Genomic DNA, 21,454 nt, shown 5'->3' on the forward strand with positions numbered 1-21,454 from the left:
AGTATTTTTTATTTAGAAATATATTAAAATATTTTTTTATTTTAAAAAATTTATTTTTGATATTAGCATATTAAAAAAATTTATTTTTTTTTAAAAATTCCAACATCATATTTCCAAACATAACCTTAGGATAAGCAATAGCCTTTCCGCTGACTTCCTAAAATCCGTTTTGGCGTAGAAGGGAACTCCCTTTTATTTTCCTTTTTTTTTTTCTCATTTTCTTTTTTCTTTTTGCTGTTTTATCTGGCCATGGAAATTTTGAAACATGGGTTGATGATCCTTCGCATTCAACCGGGGGCTTATTTTGGTCACCGGCGGTGGAGGCTTTTTACAAGTGACGCTCTTGAGCCAGCAGTGAAGTATCATTATTCTGGTGTTGATTTACATAGAGCACAATTGCACTGACCATTACATTACGGGGCCGCCAGACGGATTGTTTCTTTGATTTGCACAAATTTCCAGTTCTTCGACGCTAAATGAGTGACGGTGAGGGCGGAAAAGAAATAAGCCCTAGCCTTAAAAATTTGGCCTGGTGAATCAGAAATTGATCGTGTTCTTTGGATGTGATTGTCGTTTTCTGATGTCAGCATTGCAACTTCAACGATAACGTCGCGTAATAGATTTTGGTTTGGCTCAGCGTTGTGGTGTATCAGATCATGTGATGCCGTGATTGTTCTGCATACTTGAGGGCCTGATGATCTTAACAGATACTGTTCACGGAAAGTTTGATGAAATTGGAAATCTGGTAACGCAAGTTATTCATCAATGTTTTTTTTTTTTTAGCATTTTTTATTGTTCACCCTCTCCAATTGACCATTGACTGTGATAGTGTATCTTTTCAAAATTTTTTATTTGATTCTTAATTTTTTATTTTTACATGATTGGGCATTTTGAGCCTTAGATTTGAAACTAATAGCGCTATATATATATATATATATATATATATATATATATATATATATATATATATATAAATTTTTTTTTTTGTTTTTGAATAATTTTTTTTAATGTTACCGTGATTGTTTTTTTATATTTATAGTATTTTATTTGTTATCATTTTTTTTAATATAATTCAAATAAAATCAATTTATTTATTTAATTAAAATTATAACACTGGTAGACGAAGCATGCCATCTACTTATCAAATCTTAGATTCAGCCAGTAATTTTTTTTTTTTATTTTATTTGTCCCCGGACAATGTCAGGACTTGCTCTTTGGGCTCTGACCCAGGTGGGCCGCGTGGAGCAGGTTATTAGATTAAAAAAACAAGATATTAAAATAAAAATTGGAGGAAAGATCCTGGATAATAAATTGAAAGAAAAAAATTAAAAAAATTAAAACTATAAATATAAAAAAAGGTCAATAGAATGAATGTGATATTTAATATAAAAACAAGAGTACTCCTTTCGTCACACAAAAATAGAAAAATTAGATACTGAATTCCTTGAATATCTTTTTAAAAAAAATATACCTTCAGAATTACAATAAATATCGGTATTCATGATGAAAAAGAAAAAAAATAAAAATGATAATAAAGGGTGTTTTTAACCAAAGTAATGAATATTTTTTAATTTTTTAATTTAAAAATATATTGAAATAATATATATATATATATATATATATATTTAAAATTTATTTTTAATATTAAGATATTTAAATAATATAAAAATAAAAAAATAATCTAAAAATAATTACAAAATTTGAAAACTCACGCCCTCTCATTAATTATTAATTAATGTGCCCTCATGTCCACAAGTCAGAATCGCCACTTCCCGACCAAACTAAAATCCACTGTCCCCCCCTCTCTACCCCCCCCCCCCCCCCCCCCACCCCAATGGCTCCACCGGAAAGTGACTCCGTCGAGCCTGTAACTCCGGCAGGCAGACTATTCCTCCTACCAGAAATGAATACCATAATCCACTGTGCATTTGGTGTAAAAAACAAGATAGACATAGACTCCACAAGATCAGTTATCAAGAATTCTCTCATGCTCAAGCACCCAAGATTTTGCAGCCTCCTAGTACGTGACAAGAATGGACGGGAGCACTGGAAAAAAACAGATATCGATATCGATCAGCACTTCATTATTGTAAACAAAAAGACATGTACTGATGATGATGATGATGATGATGATGATGTTGATAAAGCAGTGAATGAATATATAGCTGATTTATCAGTTAGTACTCCACTTGACATGAACAAGCCTTTGTGGGAAGTCCACGTCATGTTGGAGAAAAAGTGTGCTATCATGAGGATTCATCATGCGTTGGGAGATGGGATCTCTTTGATGTCAATGTTTTTGGCAAGCTGCAGGACAGCGAGCGATCCTGAGGCGATACCTACTTTGGTCACTGGGAGGAGGCCGGATTGTGGGAAGGAAGGGAAACAGCAGGATTGGAGAGGGGTTATTTTGAGAGTTCTAAAGATGGTTTGGTTTGGCATGGCTTTTAGTTTGGAGTTTGTGTTGAGATTTTTGTGGGTTAGTGACAAGAAGACCGTGATTTCTGGTGGTGATGGGGTGGAGCTGTGGCCGAGGAAATTGGCTACTGCCAAGTTTTTGATTGAAGATATGAAGACTGTGAAAGGAGCTGTTGCTAATGCGGTAAGTACATGGGCTCTTTTACCTTTTTCTGGGAAACAAATTACAGATTTTGTTATTATATATTGATGGAGTGATTTGCTTGTGAATTTGTGATTAGCCATTGAAAGGTGTCTTTGCTTTTAGCTTCACAACTTAGTCTATTTGTCTTCCAACAACATATCTATGCCTTCTTGGAACCACACAGTTGTTGGATTAGAAGTTTTTTTTATAATTAATTACGGGTTCATGTAAGTCTGAGGTTTGTGAAACCTGAATCGGTGATTTCTAGAAGATCTGACCAGTTAAACCTTGGAGTTCTAGATAAGATTTAATTAATATATATAGAAAGGGGTGTTTAAAAAATATATCTAGATTATTTGTAACCAGGATTCATGCCGTCTTATAATTAGAAGCCCTGATAATTATCTTCTTGCAATTAGCATCTCTCATAACTGTTAGCCACTTCATAACATATCATATTTACCACGTGGCAGGGCTTAAAATCTTTCAAATAAACAAAGTGCTCAGTTGAATATGTGTCAACACTAAATGTTAACAGTATCTCTATTTTACAGTATATGATTATGATATCATTATCACACGATGAAGATAGACCAGGGGTTCTTCGCGTAATCAATGATTAAAGAGCATGCTAGGGTGATTAAGAGAGTTAATTTAACAATAAACCAGAGCCACGTATTGTATCTACCTGCGCTTTTCTTCTGTCATGTTTTTGTTTCAGCCAATACTACGATCATGACATCTAAACAACTCTATGAATGCTAAAAAAGTTTGAAATCATGTTTTGTGTTATTAGACCCACAATGTGATGAGTGTCATATCAATGGGGAGGAAAAAACTAATTGAACCAAAAAAAGAAGAGAAAAATTAGCGAGAAAACTTGTTCATATCGGGATTTTCATGATATGATGAAACAACAAGTCAATAGTTAAGTCTAGCAGGTAGAATAAAGTTATGTGAATTTTTTTTTCTTGCAATATCATTTGGACTTATTAAGGAAAAACAAACATGGAAGTCAGGAAAAGAGTTGTCTCAACCAACAACATTACTATCAGGCAACGAATAATTGAGATCCTTGGACATTTCGACTGGCAGACATGGGAACAATAGCATACACGCAGTTCATTTCTGATATAATGACTTTGATTATGTCAAATCAACGCAGACCATTAATGACGTCCTCTTTGGGGTGATATCATCCGGACTGTCAAGATATTTGGATCACAGATCTCCGAAAGGTAAAGCGAGATTTTGTTTTGGTGCTTGGATTTCGGATTTTGAACAAACATTTCCTTATTATTTATATTGAATTCAATGCCTCTGTAGCTCTGAAAGAGGGCCAGCAAATAACAGGAATGGCCATGGTTAATTTAAGAGAACAACTATCCATGCAGGTGAATTATCCACTTCTTTCACTCTGTCTACGTTTTTTCAAGATTCCAAAGTAGTAAATTTGGGACCAATGTCTTATCAACACAGCTGTCATATTCTAGGTAACCCCAGGTAAAGCTACTAGTTCAAACCATATTGGAAAACATTTGCAAACTTCAGATGACTAGTTTAGTAATATAAAGTAAATGAATAACTTTTTAATCCGAGGATGGATAATTTATTTGTTTCAATCTAAAGAAATCTATAGCCTGTCGAGATAGATCTATCTAGACATTTTAAATACAGTTAATAACATGTTTTCGCTTATTCTTTGCAAGCCATTCAAATGGTTTCCTGACTGACCTGTTCAGGATCTATCCGAGATGTTGAAGAACAATTCAGGATCGCAATCACGATGGGGCAACAGGTTTGGCTTCATTCTCCTACCTGTTTTTTATCGTAAAAGTGATGTCGACCCTCTTCAGCACGTGGGACGAGCCAAGACGATGATTGACAGGAAGAAAAAAACATTAGAGGCTCACTTCGCGTATCATATCGGACATCTAGCAATGTCTTTGCTAGGACCGAAGGTAAACAAGACATTGAGATATTCTTACCTCATAGTTTTGGTGTATGCTTATATATAATTCGATTCTGTTTGCATTTCAGGCCGCATATGTCCTTAATTACAGGGTTCTTTGTAATACTACGTTTACGTTCTCAAACGTGGTTGGACCGCAAGAGGTGGTTACTTTGTCAGGCAATCCTGTAACGTTCTTAAGGGTGAATACATCTAGCATACCCCATGTACAACCTCTGAACTTTAATGATTCTCCATTTTTAAACTTTAATCCCATTGTTTGTTGGGTGGTAATGCATAGATTAATTTGTTTCTAATACAAGTTTTTTTGTTTTTTTTTGTTGGGTGATAATGCAGGCACTCACGATGCACATGGTGAGCTATGCAGGAAGAGCTGACATGCAAATCATGGTGGCCAAAGACATTATCCCGGACCCAGAATTTCTTGCCAAGTGCTTCGAAGATGCCTTGTTTGAAATGAAGGAAGCAGCTGCAGCCACCATATAAATTACTCACGGAATATATGTATTGTCATTGTCTGATTAATTAATTAGCACATTGATTTCACCAAACCAATTTAATCGTAGAATGAAAATACTTGTAATATTTAGTGTGCTATTGGGAAACCACGTTTCCTTTCCACATGTTATTTTTAGAATCTATAATTTATAATTTTTTAAAAGCTACAATCACAATTAAATGCCATAGCTTTTCTAAACGGATTTTTAAGCACAGATTGGTATTGAAAAAAATGCAAGTACATGAAAACTTGAGTCTAAATAAAAATACTTTATTCAACATGGAAAAAAAAAACTCATCTCTAGCTGTTCTCTACTTAATCAGTAACTTATCACCATAATGTTTTCTTTATAACTTGAATTGACTCATCTTCAAGAAAGTGGAGGCACTCATCCTTCATCCCTTTCTATCTCTTGATATCCACAAGTGTGTATGTTGCCTTGTTTTTCTTCATTTCAGTTCAGGCCACATATCATTCATAGAGGATGTAGCCGCTGCTCAACCTCCTCAGCATCTTCATTACTTGCTAAAAATGCTCCCAACTAGAGGTACTGATCATTGCCATAATAATCCATGGTGTTTGAAGAAACCCTGAAAATGTGAAGTGTTTTTTCTTTTTTCTTTCTTTTTTGTTGGTCTATCCATTAATGACCTGCTATTTTTTGCAATTAATTTGTTTGGTTGTAGTGAAACCATCATTTCTCCAGGGGCTAAACAAGGGTTGATACCACTTGTTATTGCTCTATCGGAGAATCTGTAAGGTTAGACGTACATTTGGTTGTACATTGTATTATGGTACGCTCATGAGTCATGGTAGTTTAATCGGTAACTGTCAGTTTCATATCATAGATGTGTTTTGCCAATAGGTTCTGTAACTGCACTGCTGCGGTGGCCGATAGCCCCACCAGGGTAAGATACGTATAATTTTCTTGTTGAATTGCTGTTGATTTTCTACTGTGTTTCGATGTTGTTAATGGCAATTGGAAAAGTTGTTTATTGTTTTACCTATCTTCCCAAAATTGGTGCTGATCACATGGAATGGAGATGCCGGTTGTGGATGTTCGCAAGGCTTTTAGCCAAGAATGTAACACATTAAACTGTAAGCATGCATCGATGTGCATAGTTAGATGGAGAATATTGTTGTGTGCATAATTATGTTTGATTATTCATTATATTAAATTCAATGCCACCTCAAAAGTTCCACTTTTGTGTCTGCGTTGGGCATTGTCTAAGAAAATGCTTTGATTCACTGGACAAGGGCAGCTTATATTCTACAGCTCTTGCAATGCAGGTAGATCAGTATATGCACATAATTCTGGTTGAGGAAGATGCCAACAATTTCAATGAAAGTAATGGTGAACTCTTTCATACTGCCTCAGAAGTTGGTGAGAAACTTTACAGAAGGGGTGATTTTGCTGAATCTCGGATTGCAAACTTTGATGGCTATCTTCATAAAGAGGTAAAGTTCTGTAAGTGAGTTTGTAAACGAATCTACTTGTTGCATGGTTACAGTTTATTATTCTCTCAGGTCAGGCTGTTCCCAGATACTTGACGCGCCATTTTGAGCAAGGGGGTCATGTAAGTTATTTATGGTTTTGGCCGTCAATATTTACAATGTTTAGAGTTTCTGTGCTTAACAAATTCTCTCATATTGTGGGTGGAAGGTTTTGGCAATGGTGACAGGGGAATTCTATATAAAGAAGGGTCTGTATCCAGTATTTGGAAGGCCCTTTGTATCCTATGGAGAGATTTTGCAGAGGTTTGTACTAGTCTTTCCAGAATGCTTCCACATATTTCCAGTCTTGCATCGTTATTTCTCAATCAATCCTTTTGATTACTTTCTTTTTAGGGTTGGACGTACATCGGAGGTTGCTGCAAGGGTTGCTTTAAAATCACCATGGTGGACTTTAGGCTGTGCATAACAGGTATTGACCTTTCTTTAATCTGAACTCGTTGTCTTTTAGATCTAACATTTCCTTCTTCTTATTTCCCCCTTTTCTTCATTTTGGTTAATCCTGATCAGGAAGCGGCAGGCAGTGCACAATGGGAGGATGAACAAATTGAATACATTAAGGAAAAGGTGAGTGAAGAGGGTAGGCAAGAGGATTTGAAGAAGGGAAAGGCAGCAGCACAGGTACCACTTTAGCCGATAATCAAAAACCAAATTTTGATTAGAAACTCTCATCGAATACATGTGGGCTGGTTTTGATGCTCATATTGATTTGGCCTGCAGAATGCATTGGATGAGGCTGCTTTCTTGTTGGATTTAGCTTCTATTTAAGGAACCTGGCATGATGTTTTGGAGCTCATCGCTGAAATTAGAGGGAGGCTGGATTTGAAGATATTGCTAGATCCATTTTGTACAGAGATTAATAACCGACGAGGAAAGAATCGTTTAGTTCATGGTCGTAAAATTTGATATCGAAACTATTCTCTGATTTCTATTTGTGTCAGCTGTTCTGTTATTGGAAGAGCAGTGTGGAAGTGGTCTGTATCGCATGGTTTTTGAGGCAAATGCAGAGAGTTTTTGTAAGCTATAAAGTACAAGAAGATGTAAAACTTGATGCATCTGTTTTTCTTTTTAATTACACGTTTTGTAATAAGCAAGTTGAGCATACATTTCATTCTGTCCAGTTAGAGAATATCTTCTCTTTGGCTGTAAGAATTTTTTGTGGATTGGCTGGTTGTGGATAATAGAGATGATCAGATTATTAGTTTGGAGGGGGTTAGAGTGATCACCTTAGCTGGCTTTGTTTCTTATTTTCTTCGCACGAAACCATTAACCATGTCTCTATCAATTTAGTGTGCTGATGCATGCCAATTTAATATTAATTTTTTGTTTTTAGATCATTTTTATTTTAAAATGATGATATTAAAAATAATTTTAAAAAAATAAAAAAATATATTATTTTAATATATTAAAAAAAAACACTTTAAAAACCAATCATTGTTATATTTTCAAACATCTGTTGTGTAGCACTTGAGTTTTAGACTCAATTAATCACCACCATTATTCTAGATTTTGGATAATACTACATAATGTCAAGTAAAAATGAATCACATATATGCATGAGCAATATTAATGGCAGCATAAGCATCTCCTTCCATTTTCTCAGTTACAGGTGCCACTTTAAGCTCTCTAATGTCCTCAAACCTAGATGCATGTACACATCAAGCAATACATAAAGACAATATACGTTTCTTTTTCCAAAAGAAGAAAAAAGTATGATGCCCGCATTATCACTCTTTCCAATCATCAACCGAAACCAATGAACATTAAAATATTCAAACATAAGACCGTGGCTTTCACCAGTTCAGTTTGTAGTGGTGCAGTCATGGCAACAGCAGTCTCTTCCAACTCGGCTTCAACAAGTTCTATCATACCTTCACTAAGGATCGGGACTTCTTGCTTGCCCCTTTCTTCCTCCTCATTAATAGCCTCCTTAGCAAACCAAACCCTTGTTTTTTACTAGGAACAATAGCCAGAGCTTCAACTGCGGCATCACCAGCTTTGTGCTCTGGTCCAATATATGCTTCAGGAGCACATACCAAGGCATTAGGACTAATCAATCCATTACCATTATCTGAGTGGTCAAGAGAGGATTTTTGTGCATCTTCAGTTGGAGATCTGAGAATAATTTCCTTAGATCTATCTTCAGCTAGCATTTGATCACGTAAGGAGAAGCGCTTGTTCAAGTTCCTGATATTGGTGGCTGTGGTAGTGGCACCAGTAGTGGTGAAAACCTTGTCAAAGAGTGCTGCTTCTCTTGGTGAAGCCAGAGCCTTCAGTTGTTTTCCAAGATTAAGGATGGTTTCTTGGCATTCTGCCAACTTCACAGAAGCTGCTTTGATCTCCCAGCCCTGCAAATTTGACCATCAGATTCAGCAGTCGTGCGAAAGAAATCAATTATCTAGAATGAACTCTTTGGATTATCTTGTTTTTTATTAGCAAATTAATTTCCTAGCCAAGGTGTTGAGTGTATACATCTTACCAAGGAATTTTAATTAACACAGTAAGATGTGATCAGTAACTTACATCCTGTGGATGCTTTCCCTCTTTATTTATGCCGCAGTTCAGGGTTTCCTTTGCAGCACTGTTAAATGTTACAAATATATCAGAATTTTCTTTCAATCAGGAAAGTTTTTAATTTTTCCGATAATCTTCAGACGATACAAAAAGATAAAACTCGTTACCTTTCCAGCTGAAGTTGAAGCTCAAGACAAGTTGCTTCTAATTCTTCACAGCAGTTACTTCTGTCTTCCAATTCAACTTCCAAAGATGAAAATTTATGGAAGACCTCATTCAATTTAGCTTTGGTAACTGTAAGCTGAGTATCAAGATCTTCATTGATTGACTTCTGATTTTCAATCTGATCCTCTACCATTCCTTTTGATTCCTTCAAAATTTCCACTTCTGCTTGTAACCTTTCAACACTTTGTTCTGATTCCCGAAGCTTCACCATCAGGGTCTCCGTCTTATCAGTTGCAGACTGCAGCCTGGCTTCCATATTATCCAGCTCATTTTTCAGTCTCTCGTTCTCTTCTTGCAGATTTCTCAGGTTAGATTGATCATGTTGTTTGCTTGTTTCTTTCACAGGGGTGTCGATACTGGAAGTTTCATTCAATGAATTTGCAATTGAAGATTCGTTTGGAGACTTCCAAGTGATATAACCACCAATATCACATTCCAATGGATGCCTTGACAATGCTGCTGCATCAGGTTCAGAAGCATTTGGATGATTTATATAACCTAAAGCAATTTTAATGTCCTCCAGGAGTTCAGTTAGACTTCGTTTTGAAATACGCTGCTGTTTAAATATTGCATTCAGAACTACCTGAAGCCAGTCAAAAGACTTTTCAGTTGAATCTTGTTTTGAATGGATCTCTTGTTTCTTGTCACTATAACCAGAATGATCTTGTTCCATGGGAACTAGTTCCTTACCAGCCGAGAAAGAGCGATTCCCACCTGCAGAAGGTGTTTGTGTGGAAACTATAGCTAATTTCTCCATCTCAACAAAATCATCCATTAAACTCATGTCCAGAACTTCAATGTCTTTACATTCCGACGGACTCTTGAGTTTCCTATCTCTGAAGTGTTCCAATTCTGCGATTAGAGCATTAGCCAATGATCCAGTATCCGAACCTCCAGTTGGAGAGTGGATTTGACGTGATGATGGACTATGCTTTGCCAGCTCCAAAGACCTCTGGTCTCCAGAAAGCTCTATAAGCTGAGCCTCGACCTGTGATAACCTTGAAGCTGTTCGTGAAAACATGATCCTTGAAGATTGAAGCTCGGCATTCTTCCTGCTCATCATTTCTCTGAGAGCTTTATTCTCCTCTTCCTTACCAAGCAATTGATCGATCAGGAAATCAACGTTCTTTACAGGAGTTTCTGGAAAATTTCCGATGATGGGGTCTCTGACTACCAAATCTCTGGTGAGGTTCGGTTTTCTTAATTCCATCTGATCCCTTCCCAGCATTTCGACTTCACTCTTCATCTTTGAGAAAGCTGCAGGACCAGGCAACCTTTTCCGCATTAGGGTACGGAGTCTCTGACATTCTGCTTCTAGCTTCGTGACTTTCCTCGTACTCTCCAAGTGTTGCCTGCGTGATGCATCAGCAGAACGACGATTATATTCCAGCTCCTCATTTCGAACCTCAAGTTCCTTCTGAAGCATGTGAAACTCGTACTTCAGAAAAGCATTTTCTTTTTCTGTGTTATCTAATCTAGCCATTAGAGTATTGAATTCTGCAACTGTCTGAGATGCACGTTTATGCAGTTCTTCGACCAATTTCTCTTTGAGTAAAAGGGCATTACTCAGATTTGTGTTCTCAATGGCTAAATTCGTAAGCCTTTTGCTTGTCTCCATCAACTTGACTTCCAAAGTTTTCTGTGCCTTCTCAAATTCACTTGTTGCTTCCATGACAGCATCATGTATCTTTTGCTCCTGTTCTTCTCGGAAAGAGTTCAGCTGCTGCATGCATTTCTTTAATGCAGCATCTGAATGACTTAATTTTTCATTTGCAGCTAATCCCTTCTTCGGATCTCCATCCAGTTCTTTCTTTAAGCAATCTACTTCTGCCTCTTCCTTTTCCTGGCCTAGAAGAAAAAAATATCCATTCATTGGATTGACCAAAAGACTACTAGCCAAGCATATACAGAAGAAAGATAACCAAATGTCATATACAGGCAGACACAAGACGGAAGAATCACCTGCAGTGGCTCTTGGTACTGATTTTTCATTTTCTGTCACAACATGACAATCAAGAAGCACTGAAGCTAACTTCTCGTTTAAGTTTCTTACAGCTCTAACTGGTCCCACTCCATTCCCAGTTGGAATATTTTGTGTCTATTGAAATGAAACAAGAATGCATCAGTCAGATTTCATATTTTCACCATGAAGTAAGTTTAATATCTGGACAAGAAACCAGCTCGTACTGAGATGCAAGTTTCCTCTTACCAGGGAAGAATCAGAAAAGAAAGAAAGAAAGAAACAACAATAAATGTATAAGCAAGATTGCTGCAGGACTTGATTACATCACATACATTAGAGGGATCATAAAGGTGTTTTCACAGAGGGAAAGTGGAAGCTGAAATAGAAATTTAATTGGCTTTGAACAACAGAAGCCTCTGTAATTACCTCTTCATCAATTCCTTTCACAGAAATGCCGAATTTGTTTGTTGCTACAATTGTCTTTTCGGAAGATCTTTTCCTCCAAAACCATGTCTTGTTGTCCATCACTTTACTTTCTGTGTATGGTTAAAAGTAAATTCATAAGCAAGAAACATTCTTCCCAAGATTTCAGTTAAAGATCGATGCGAAGTTTAAACATATATACTCAACATGAACACAGTGGTGGCATATTTATTCTAGTTAAAGATTTCAGCTCCTAGTGTCATTTCAATGATGCAATCATCTGCTTTGCAAACTTTCTACCCTTAATTATTCTCGATCATTGGATGGAACTATATAAAGATGAGCCTACTTGAACCATCTACTAATGCAAGCAAGCAATATCAATTACCATATCTAGCTATCGCCTATAATGCGGGCTACCATCTTGAAAAAAAAAAGAAGAAGAAGAAGAAGAAAGAAGCAAGCACTATATATATCCGTTGCTCACCTGAGCCTGGCTTAGCAAGAAGAGATGTAATTAGTTATAAACGATCATCCACCATTAATGTTCCTTCCCAAGCAGCTGTGAGAGATAGAGAGAGAAAGATTTAATGTAGAGACTGTCAAGACTTAAATGCAGCAAGACCTTGACGGGTAAGGTAGAAACTGTGAAGTGACAAACAGTCGAGTGTAGTGTGTATAGAGCACAAGAACTGAGCCCATGGAGATCATGTGATCTTATACAAGGACAAATGTGAGCATGGTTTTCTTGCATAGGATGCTTAGCTACTGCACCACCGACAACTATACCTAAGTATGCTAATCATATGAGAGGGAGAGAAGGAGAGAATGAGACAGTGAGGTAAAGGGAAAGGGAAAGGGAGAAAAGAAACGATGAAAACTGCCAAAGGCAAGGCAAGTGAAAGATTAGGCTTGAGGCTATCCTTTTCAGGTTTCGTTATCTTGATTTACTTCGGGATGCGAGATTATCGAAGGATGGATAGATGGTGCCATGCTAAGTAAGGTCTCGTGTGGAGCACGCTCTGTGAATTATAATGGAGTGCCTAGCACTGGCTTCGAAGGAGGGTGTGAGACGAGGCATCATAAAAAGAGGAAATGGGCCCTGATAAAAATGATTCTGTCTTAGGTATTGTTCTTTTCAGTTTTAGAGTAAAACGTGGTTTGTAGCAGGAATGTCTTCGGATTTTAGAGTAATAAATCTTTAGACAGCCACGGGCACGAATGTATTGTGCAAGTTGTGGGTCTCGCAAATCATTCTGATGACTGTCGTGATGTCAATTGTATTTGTTATTTTTTTTTTGTCTTTTTAAAAAATATATTTTTTTATTATAAATTAATTCTTTTATATTTTTAAATCATTTAAATTTATTAATATTAAAAATAAATTTTAAAATATTATTTTATATATTTTTAATAAAATAACTATTATCACACAATCACTACCAAACATATCTACCACAACATAAATGTTACGCAACTATGCCAATCAGCTTTGCATTTTTGACATATTTTGAAATCATTAAGAATTGTTGCTCAATTATCATTCATGTCTTCACTTTAATAATTGTTTTTTGAATTTTAGCAATAGTGAAACAAAAGTCAGAGTTTTATTTAAAAAAAAGGAGGGAGGGAGTCTGAACGTTCTTTTTTTTCAGTATAAATTAAAGGTGAGTAAAAAAATAAAAAAACCAATTAAATTGAGAAAACTAAAAAAAATAATTAAAAAATCAAACCGTGAAAAAAACCGATTAAAATTTTAAAAAAACTGACCGGTTCGGTTCGGTTTTATAAGCCTGAAACCGAACCGAACCCAAACGGAAAAAACAGAGCCAAAACCGAGCCAAACTAAAAAAACCGAGCCAAACCAGAAAAACCGAGCCAAACTAGTTTTTGTTCTAAAAAACTGAACCGAAACCGGTCGGTTTGAACCAAATTTGGTTTTTTTTAACAAAATTCCAATTTAATTATTATTTTTATATAAAAACCAAATTAAACCAAAAATTATCAACCCTTGTATAAATTTTGCAGGGAAAACTTTCACCTTGGCAATTTTCAAGATACAACTTTATGGAATGTCTCCCATTCAAACACCTTTGTTAGATTAAAATGTCTTTGGAGAATATTGAAAGACGCGCGCCACGATTCTTTTGACTCCTCCGCCTTTATTATATGCCTAATAATTAACAGCAAACAATTAATTTTTCATTTTTCTTCGACAACGTAACATGCCTAATCATGATTTCAAACAGTAAAGGAGTACGCAAGGGTCCAACATGCTAAAACAGGGAGGGAGGGAGGGAGAGAGAGAGAGGGAGAGAGAGCCGTGGAGATAATCTATTATAAAAACTTACTTCGAAAATTTGATGATTGGTTTGTAATACGTGACGCTCATGAATGAGATGTTATGCTATTAAGTGGTTTAATAAATATTAATCATACTTTAAAAAGTGTGAAATACAGTGCAAAATTATACCATGGATCCTCTCACAAAAACAGTAAACTTATTATTCATGGTGGTTTTTTCTTTCTTCGAATATATTTTATTAGGAAATAGTAAGATTATAAGACCAAAGTAAAAAAACGAAGGAAATAAATAGCTTTTTTTAACTTTGGACAAAATATTTATTTTAGACCTTATACTTTCTAAATTGTAAATATTAGGGCCCTAATTTTTGAAGTTTCATAAAACAAAGAGCCAATTTTAGTAAACTTTAATTTTTTTTAATCTCTGGATAGAGAGAGAGAAAGTCGCGAGATTCTAGCAGTAAAAAGAAAAAATCATCGAAAATACCAATTCTAGCTACCCATATGATTGATCTTGGTATTAACAGGTCCTATTCGGTGAGAAGAGATCCACTAAGGTATTTTTTTCATCTTTAAATTGCCTAAAAAACAAATTTGAGTAGGGGAAAAGTTTTTTTTTGGAGATAATTTTTGGTTTTGTACCCTTTTTAGGTTTTTTAATGTCATTTATGGGTTTATTAAGATATTTTGGGTAAAAAATAGATTGAAAATCAACTTTTTGGGCAAACAATATATAGAACCCAATTTTCCAACAACCGATAGTCACTAGAAACTAGGTTAACAGACAACGAGACATATGTAAAAAAGTTTTTAATTAAAATCGTTTACCTTTTACTATTAAAAAAAATAAAGGCCTAGCTTGCAAGCTTGGCCTTTTTCATGGGTTGGTGTGCGAGGCTGGCCATTTTATAGGCCAATTGTGTGGGTAGACTCTTACCTCTGACTTTTTTTTTATTTAATGTATTTTTAAGCCCTTTAGATTAAAAAAAAACACATTATTCCATCTTTTGCTTGTTTTTTAGAGGGTTTTTTTCACAAAAAAAACTTTTGTTATCATTCTTTAAATAATATAGGGCTATTTATTATTCTAAGACCACATGAGTTCTTATTTTTATTTTACTTTTTAAATTGTTGTCTAATATAAAAGAAAGTCTTATGCATCTGGTTGATATATAATTAAATGGGATGCATGATTCAAATCACGAGTTTTAATAGGTTGATCCCGGTTGGCTTGAGTCTTTTTTTTTGTTATTTTTTAAATTGAATATTTTTAATTTTAATTTTGTCATTCAATTTTTTTTGCATTTACTATAAAAAAAACATATTAGAGGAGCCTACATATTCTTTTTTTCATGAAAAACAATTATTCAGCATGCGATGAAGCGCGATCAAATGGCTAATTGATGCTAAAACCCATTTGGTCAATTTGTAAAAGTAGTTTTCTATTTAATTGTTAAACAATCCAAATAAATAAAGAGAAATACAAAAAATAAAAGAGGGGCTAGGGTTTCATTGATGTTGCTTGATCACAATTATTTAAATGAACAAATTTAACCTAAATACAAAAAGATTATATATAGGCTAAACTAAAAAGAAAATTAAAATGTTATTCTACCCTTAATAAATAAAACAAAATAACCCTATATTTTACAACATCTCCCTTCGAACTCACGATACGACAGCTACAAGCATCGAGAGTTTGCCAACTAAAAAATGAAAAATAAAATGCGAGTTCATAAAGAACTCTGAAATCTACAAAGAAAAAACAAAAGGCAAAATAATAGTGTCATGCTTAAGATGACGACGAGTAAGATGACAATCAATCTCAATGTGTTTAATTCATTCATTAAAAACTGAGTTATGAGCAATCTGAATAGAACTCTAGTTGTCACAATACATAGGAGTAGGATGAAAAAAGAAAACTCTCATATCTACAAGTAACCAATATAACCAAAAAATCTCTTTGATAGTAGATATCATAGCAAGATATTTTGCTTCATTTGAAAATTGAGAAATAATAGATTGTTTCTTAGTCTTCTAGAAATAAGAGAATCACCTAAAAAGATACAGAAATTAGTAACAGACTTGCGATCTGTGGGATCACTGCTATGATCAACATTAGAGTATGCACGCAGCTTCAAAAAGGAGGTGGATGAAAGTAAAAGACTCTAAAAGACTATACCCTAAAGATATCATAAAATATAAAGAACAACTGCCCAATGAACAATAATAGGAGAAGTAACAAACTGACTAACAACATAAACAACATATGCAATATTTAGACGAGCAATAATGAGATATATCAAGTTCCCTGCAATAGTATGGTATAAAGCACGATCTGACAAAGGTAAATCATCAAAAAAAGAATACTTTGTATTAACCTCAATAAGAGCATCTACAGTCTTATTATGAGTAAGTTTAGCCCACTCAAGAATATCTGCAATATATTTTGACTAGGAAAAAAAGATAACCTTTGGATGAGTAGGTTACCTCAATACCCAAGAAGTATCATATAGAACCCAAATCCTTCATTTCAAATTGTTTAGCTAACTTTATCTTCAAAATTGAAATATCATTAATGCCTTCACTAGTAATAATCATATGATCAACATATAAAGATAAAATGATACAACCTGCATCAGTGCACTTAATAAAAAAAAATAGAATCATGATTATTAGAAACAAATCCAAGAGAATAGATCACAATAGAAAATTTCTCAAACTAAGCACAAAGTGTTTGTTCAGGACCATATAACATTTTCTTAAGCTTGCAAATATACCCAGAGTCATGTGAAACACCAGGAAGGGGCGCCATATAAACTTTTTCTTGAAGATTTCCATTCAAGAAACCATTTTTAACATCAAGTTGAGAGATATATCACTGACAAACCAAAGCTACTGCAATAAGAGCATAAATAATAATCATTTTTGCAACAAGAGCAAATGTCTCCTCATAATCTATATCATATTGTTAAGAGTATCCTTTTGCAACTAACCTAGCTTTGTATCACTCAATAAACCCATCAAAATCTTAATCTTATACACCCAACGACAACCAACAACACTCTTACTAGGAGGTAGAGGAACCAAATCCTAAGTATTTGTCTTATGCAAAGAAAAAAGTTCTTCATTCATATCTTAATGCCAAAAAGGATTAAGAATTACCTCTTTATAGGAAAAGAGCTTAGAAAGACAATGAATAGAAGCTAAAAAGAAAGTAAAAGATGAAGAATAACAAGAATAAACAAAATATAGTAACTTTGTGGACTTACAAATGCTTATGGATTGATATAGAGATGGATCCACAATCTCAGATGGAGCTTGAAGGGCTATAAAGGAAAAGAGAGCTTTATGTGTACTAGAGAGTGAAGTGTTAGTACCTACAAAATGATCAGTACGAATTACACTTTGGATTCTCTCACAAAACACTGTGAACTCACTATTCACAGTGGTTTTTTTCTTTATCTCAATACAATTTTTTTTTAATTTCAATCTTATACGATCAAATTGGAGGTCAGTCTAAGTTAATGTATTAGGAAATGGTAAGATTACAAGACATGAGACTAAAGTGAAAAAAAAACAGGGAAATGGGTAGCTGTTTTGAACTTTGTACAAAATATTTATTGTAGACCTTATACTTTCTAAATTGTAAATACTAAGACTCCTAATTTTTTAAGTTTTGGAAAACAAAGAGCCAATTTTAGTCCAAAATTTTATTTTTCTTATTTTTTAATCCTTTGTTTGAGAGAGAGAGAGAGAGTCACGAGATTTTAGCTGTAGAGAGAGAAAATCATCGTTAACATCAATTCCAGCCACCAATATGGTTGATCTTAATGTCAATGAGTTCTATTTGGTGAGGGGAGATCCACTTAAGGTGTTTTTTTTCACCTTCACATTGCCTAAAAAAACAAATTTGAGCCAAAGAAAAGTTTTGTTTTTGTTTTGTGATAATTTTGGGTTTTTTGTATGCTTTTTAGATTTTTTTTAATGTCATTGATGAGTTTATCAAGGTGTCTTAATTTTTTTTATGTGTTTTAGGTAAAATATGGATTGAAAATCAAAATTTTAAGCAAACAATACATAGGGCCTGATTTTCCAATGACCCATGGTCACTAAAAACTGGGCTAACAAACAACAAGACATTTGCAATTTTTTTTAATCATCGTCCGCCCTTTATTATTGGCAAAAATAAAGAGCCAAGCCTCATGTATAGGATGGCGCGCAAGCCAAGCCTCTTTTATAGGTCAGGTGTGTGGGTAGGCTCATGCCCCTAACTTTTTTTTTTAATGTATTTTTAACCATTTCATATTACAAAAAACATCATTCCATTTTTTTTAATGTGTTTTTTTTAAAAAAACTATTGTTATCAATCTTTAAATAGTCCGAGGCTATTTTTTATTCCAATCCCACATGCATCCCCTATTTTTATTTTACTTTTTTAAATTGTTGTTTGATATAAAAGAAAGTCCTATGCACATGGTTGATGTATAATTAAATGGGGTGCATAGCCTGAATCACGAGTTTGGTAGGTTGATCCAGTTGGCTAAAGTCTTCTTTTTGTTATTTTTCAAATTGAATATTTTTATTTTTAATTTCATCATTCAATTCCTTTTGCATTTACATTGGAGGAGCCTATATATTCTTCTTTTTTCAATGAATTTTTTTTGTAATCGTATTAATAATTTTTTTATTTTTTTGTCAAAAAAAAAGGATTCCTTTAACAGAAAATCCAAAACTGTTTGTCTTTTCCGAAGGATGAAGTTTTGTCTGCAAAGCCATGTCTCATTTTCCATGATTTCAATCATAGTTTCAAAACTCGACCCAACTTGGTGGGTCGACTCGAGATCCGGTCAATTCAAGATTGAAACTGGGCCGGGTTAAAAAAACAGAGGAAGAAAAAATCTGATATGACCTGGCTAACCCAGCGGGTTGACCTGACGATCCGGTTGACCTGGCGAAACCCGGTCAAAAATCAGGTTGCAACCCGTTGATTTTTGTATTTTTTACTAAAACGACGTCGTTTTGATTTTTTTTTTAAGAATTGACTCGGTCAAAACCCGGAACCCAGGTCTTGGACCGGACTGGGTCTAAAAACTATGATTTCAATACTTGTAATAAATTATGTTTGGTATTAATCCAAAACTGTTTGTCTTTTCTGAAGGATGAAGTTTTGACCACAAAGCCATGTCTCATTTTCCGTGATTTCAATACTTGTAATAATTAAGATATTGAGAAATAGAAGTTACAAGTGAATAAGAAACATTTTTAGAAAGCGAATTATGAAGCAATCAAGACAATTAAAAAGACATCCTCTTTGTATTTTATCTCTAATTATTTAAATCATTTCCATATATACATTGACCTTGTTTTCTTTTTGAGAAAGAAATCAAGATGTCGGATTTCATTGCCTTAAAAGCATTCCATGCAAGCTCTTTCCCTAGCATTCCATCTATAACAGCATGCAAGTCCAGGGATTTCATATTTTTGTTTCTATATAAACCTTGATAGCTAGCTTCTTTCCCTAGCTAGCCTGCTGTTTCTGTCGAACGAAATGTTCTTATTTGAAGCTGAAAATTTGTGATTCTTTTGAAGGTTAAGTAAGCAAGGCAAGACAATGGCTTCTCAAAAGCTTCATCAGTTGGTCTCCCTCCTTGTAGCCTTGCTTGTTTTCCTTGGTCAGGCAATGGAAACAAATGGAGAACTGAGTCACTGTGATTATCCTAGCGCTTCGGCAACGTGCAAAAGGAACTCGGACTGAGTGAAGACATGCAAGCTCTACCATTACTCTCCAGCAAGTGCCTTGTGTGTCTTACCAATCCCACCGCGCACAACTCATCACAAAGGTCTTCGCTGTTGCCAAATAGTTGTTTCATGGTAACTATTTGGCTGGTTGCTTAATTAAGCTCTTTTATATATTATCATCTAATATGCTCGGCAAAAGAGTTGGAACTAATGTGAAATTTGCAATATCGAATTGCAAATTTGCACTTGATTAAATCCTCGTACCGCAATTAATATTACCTTATGTTTTGTTTTTTTTAATTCAAGTAATTTAATTTATTTTTTCTAATCCAACGTCTTGCAACTTCATACAGAAAGCTCAGGTGGTTGATAATAGCAGGTGACACCTAGTAAGTCATAATGGCTAGTAGTTATGATAGTAGTAGATGGTGTTTGATAAGTTAATGTGGTTAATAACTAATACCTGTAAAAGATTCATTTTGATGGGTATGATCCGATGATAAAGTTAGTAACTTTTTAAAGAGAGAAAGTGCAATGATATTTTAGAAAGATAAACTCTCAAAATATATATGCTGGAAATATTAAGAATAAAGAAAATTGTAAACCTTTAGTTTGAAGGATTCATGGTGTATTTATAGCCCACGAGTCTTGGCTTTTTATGAAGAGGAGGGGCTAAAGTGTAATTTTACCCTTATGATATTTCAAATTATGTTTTACTCAAAATAATACGTATTAGATAAATATAAAATATTAAATGATCCGTGTAGGATCCTGAAAAAAATTATTAGTGAATTTTAGGCTTGGGCAAATGCCCAAGTCCATTAGAGATGAAATATGGTTCCAAGAATGTTGGGTTCAGGCATGATGGCCCCAGCCCGCGAGGGTGCTAGGCGTGACGATATGCCCAACCTTTAGGCTTAGGATTCTTGCTCGAGCCCATGCTTTTTAGGAGTTGGGCTCCGGCCACCACGCCCAAGCCTATGATTCTTACGTGTTTATCAGGCTTGTACTATTTTTTAGGTTTGTTTAGGTCTATTTTTAGGTTTTTTTAGGTCCATTTTATTTGGATTCATTAACAGCCTCCTAAGTCTCTGTGGTATTAATCCGTAAAGACTAATAAAAATGTTTGGTTATCATGATGAGTTTATAAAATTCTTTTCGTACGAGAAAAATGGTTTTGTGATGGATTCATGATCTATTTATATCCTACAAGTAATTTTTTTTTTTAGAGAAAGGGCTAAATTGTAATTTTACACTTGTGATATTTTGAGTTGTATTATATTTAAAATAATACTTAATAAAATTAATATAAAATACTAAAGGACCTGGATGGAGTCCTCAAAAAATTTCCTAGCAAGTGTTGGGCCCGAGCAAGGTTAACAAGCTTATTATTAGAAATGAAAAATGGATGTAGATACTATGTGTGGATCGAAGAATACTAGGCCCAGGCGTGATGACCCAAGCCTGCAAGGGTATTTGGCATGTCACGCCCAGCCCTTACATGGGCATATGTCTTGCAAAGGAAGTTAGGCGTATTCCTAGTGCATGGAAGAACGCCCATGCTCCTTTTCTAGTTGGGAGTCTGCCTAGGGCATGGGCTTCGGATCTTGCCCAAAACCATGCTTATTGGGAGGTGGGCGCGAACCACAATGTAAAAGTCTATGCTTTTTGAATGATTTTTTTTTAGTTTTTTACTAT

The 21,454-nt window shown here is 34.7% G+C and overlaps 2 protein-coding genes and 1 pseudogene across 2 annotated transcripts; 2 read left to right on the plus strand and 1 right to left on the minus strand.

Moving 5' to 3' along the window:
* The first annotated feature begins 1,814 nt into the window (after window positions 1–1,814).
* LOC133705330 (wax ester synthase/diacylglycerol acyltransferase 11-like) lies at window positions 1,815–5,197 on the plus strand. Its single transcript, XM_062130468.1, has 6 exons — window positions 1,815–2,602; window positions 3,768–3,840; window positions 3,929–3,996; window positions 4,345–4,563; window positions 4,643–4,780; window positions 4,911–5,197. The coding sequence occupies exons 1-6, from the start codon at window positions 1,835–1,837 to the stop codon at window positions 5,058–5,060; spliced, it is 1,416 nt and encodes a 471-aa protein (XP_061986452.1). The 5' UTR covers window positions 1,815–1,834; the 3' UTR covers window positions 5,061–5,197.
* A 137-nt stretch (window positions 5,198–5,334) lies between these two features.
* On the plus strand, window positions 5,335–7,793 carry LOC133705338 (protein IN CHLOROPLAST ATPASE BIOGENESIS, chloroplastic-like; annotated as a pseudogene).
* Window positions 7,794–8,114: 321 nt separating this feature from the next.
* LOC133705319 (filament-like plant protein 7) lies at window positions 8,115–12,595 on the minus strand. The gene is made up of 6 exons (XM_062130459.1): window positions 12,198–12,595; window positions 11,714–11,823; window positions 11,287–11,422; window positions 9,267–11,172; window positions 9,109–9,166; window positions 8,115–8,933 (listed from the first exon to the last, which is right to left on the minus strand). Exons 2-6 carry the CDS (start codon window positions 11,810–11,812, stop codon window positions 8,451–8,453), a joined length of 2,682 nt encoding a protein of 893 aa, XP_061986443.1. The 5' UTR covers window positions 11,813–11,823; window positions 12,198–12,595; the 3' UTR covers window positions 8,115–8,450.
* Between the last annotated feature and the right edge of the window lie 8,859 nt (window positions 12,596–21,454).

Source organism: Populus nigra, chromosome 1, assembly GCF_951802175.1.
Source record: "Populus nigra chromosome 1, ddPopNigr1.1, whole genome shotgun sequence".
NCBI lineage: Eukaryota > Viridiplantae > Streptophyta > Magnoliopsida > Malpighiales > Salicaceae > Populus > Populus nigra.

Coding starts and splice junctions, on each gene's coding strand:
- LOC133705330 (XM_062130468.1), top strand. CDS start 1,835: ATGGCTCCACCGGAAAGTGACTCCGTCGAGCCTGTAACTCCGGCAGGC. Junction 2,603..3,767: donor AAGGAGCTGTTGCTAATGCG/GTAAGTACATGG, acceptor AAATCAACGCAG/ACCATTAATGACGTCCTCTT. Junction 3,997..4,344: donor GAGAACAACTATCCATGCAG/GTGAATTATCCA, acceptor TGACCTGTTCAG/GATCTATCCGAGATGTTGAA.
- LOC133705319 (XM_062130459.1), bottom strand. CDS start 11,812: ATGGACAACAAGACATGGTTTTGGAGGAAAAGATCTTCCGAAAAGACA. Junction 11,423..11,713: donor TGAAAGGAATTGATGAAGAG/GTAATTACAGAG, acceptor TCATTTCAATAG/ACACAAAATATTCCAACTGG. Junction 8,934..9,108: donor AGGGAAAGCATCCACAGGAT/GTAAGTTACTGA, acceptor TCAAATTTGCAG/GGCTGGGAGATCAAAGCAGC.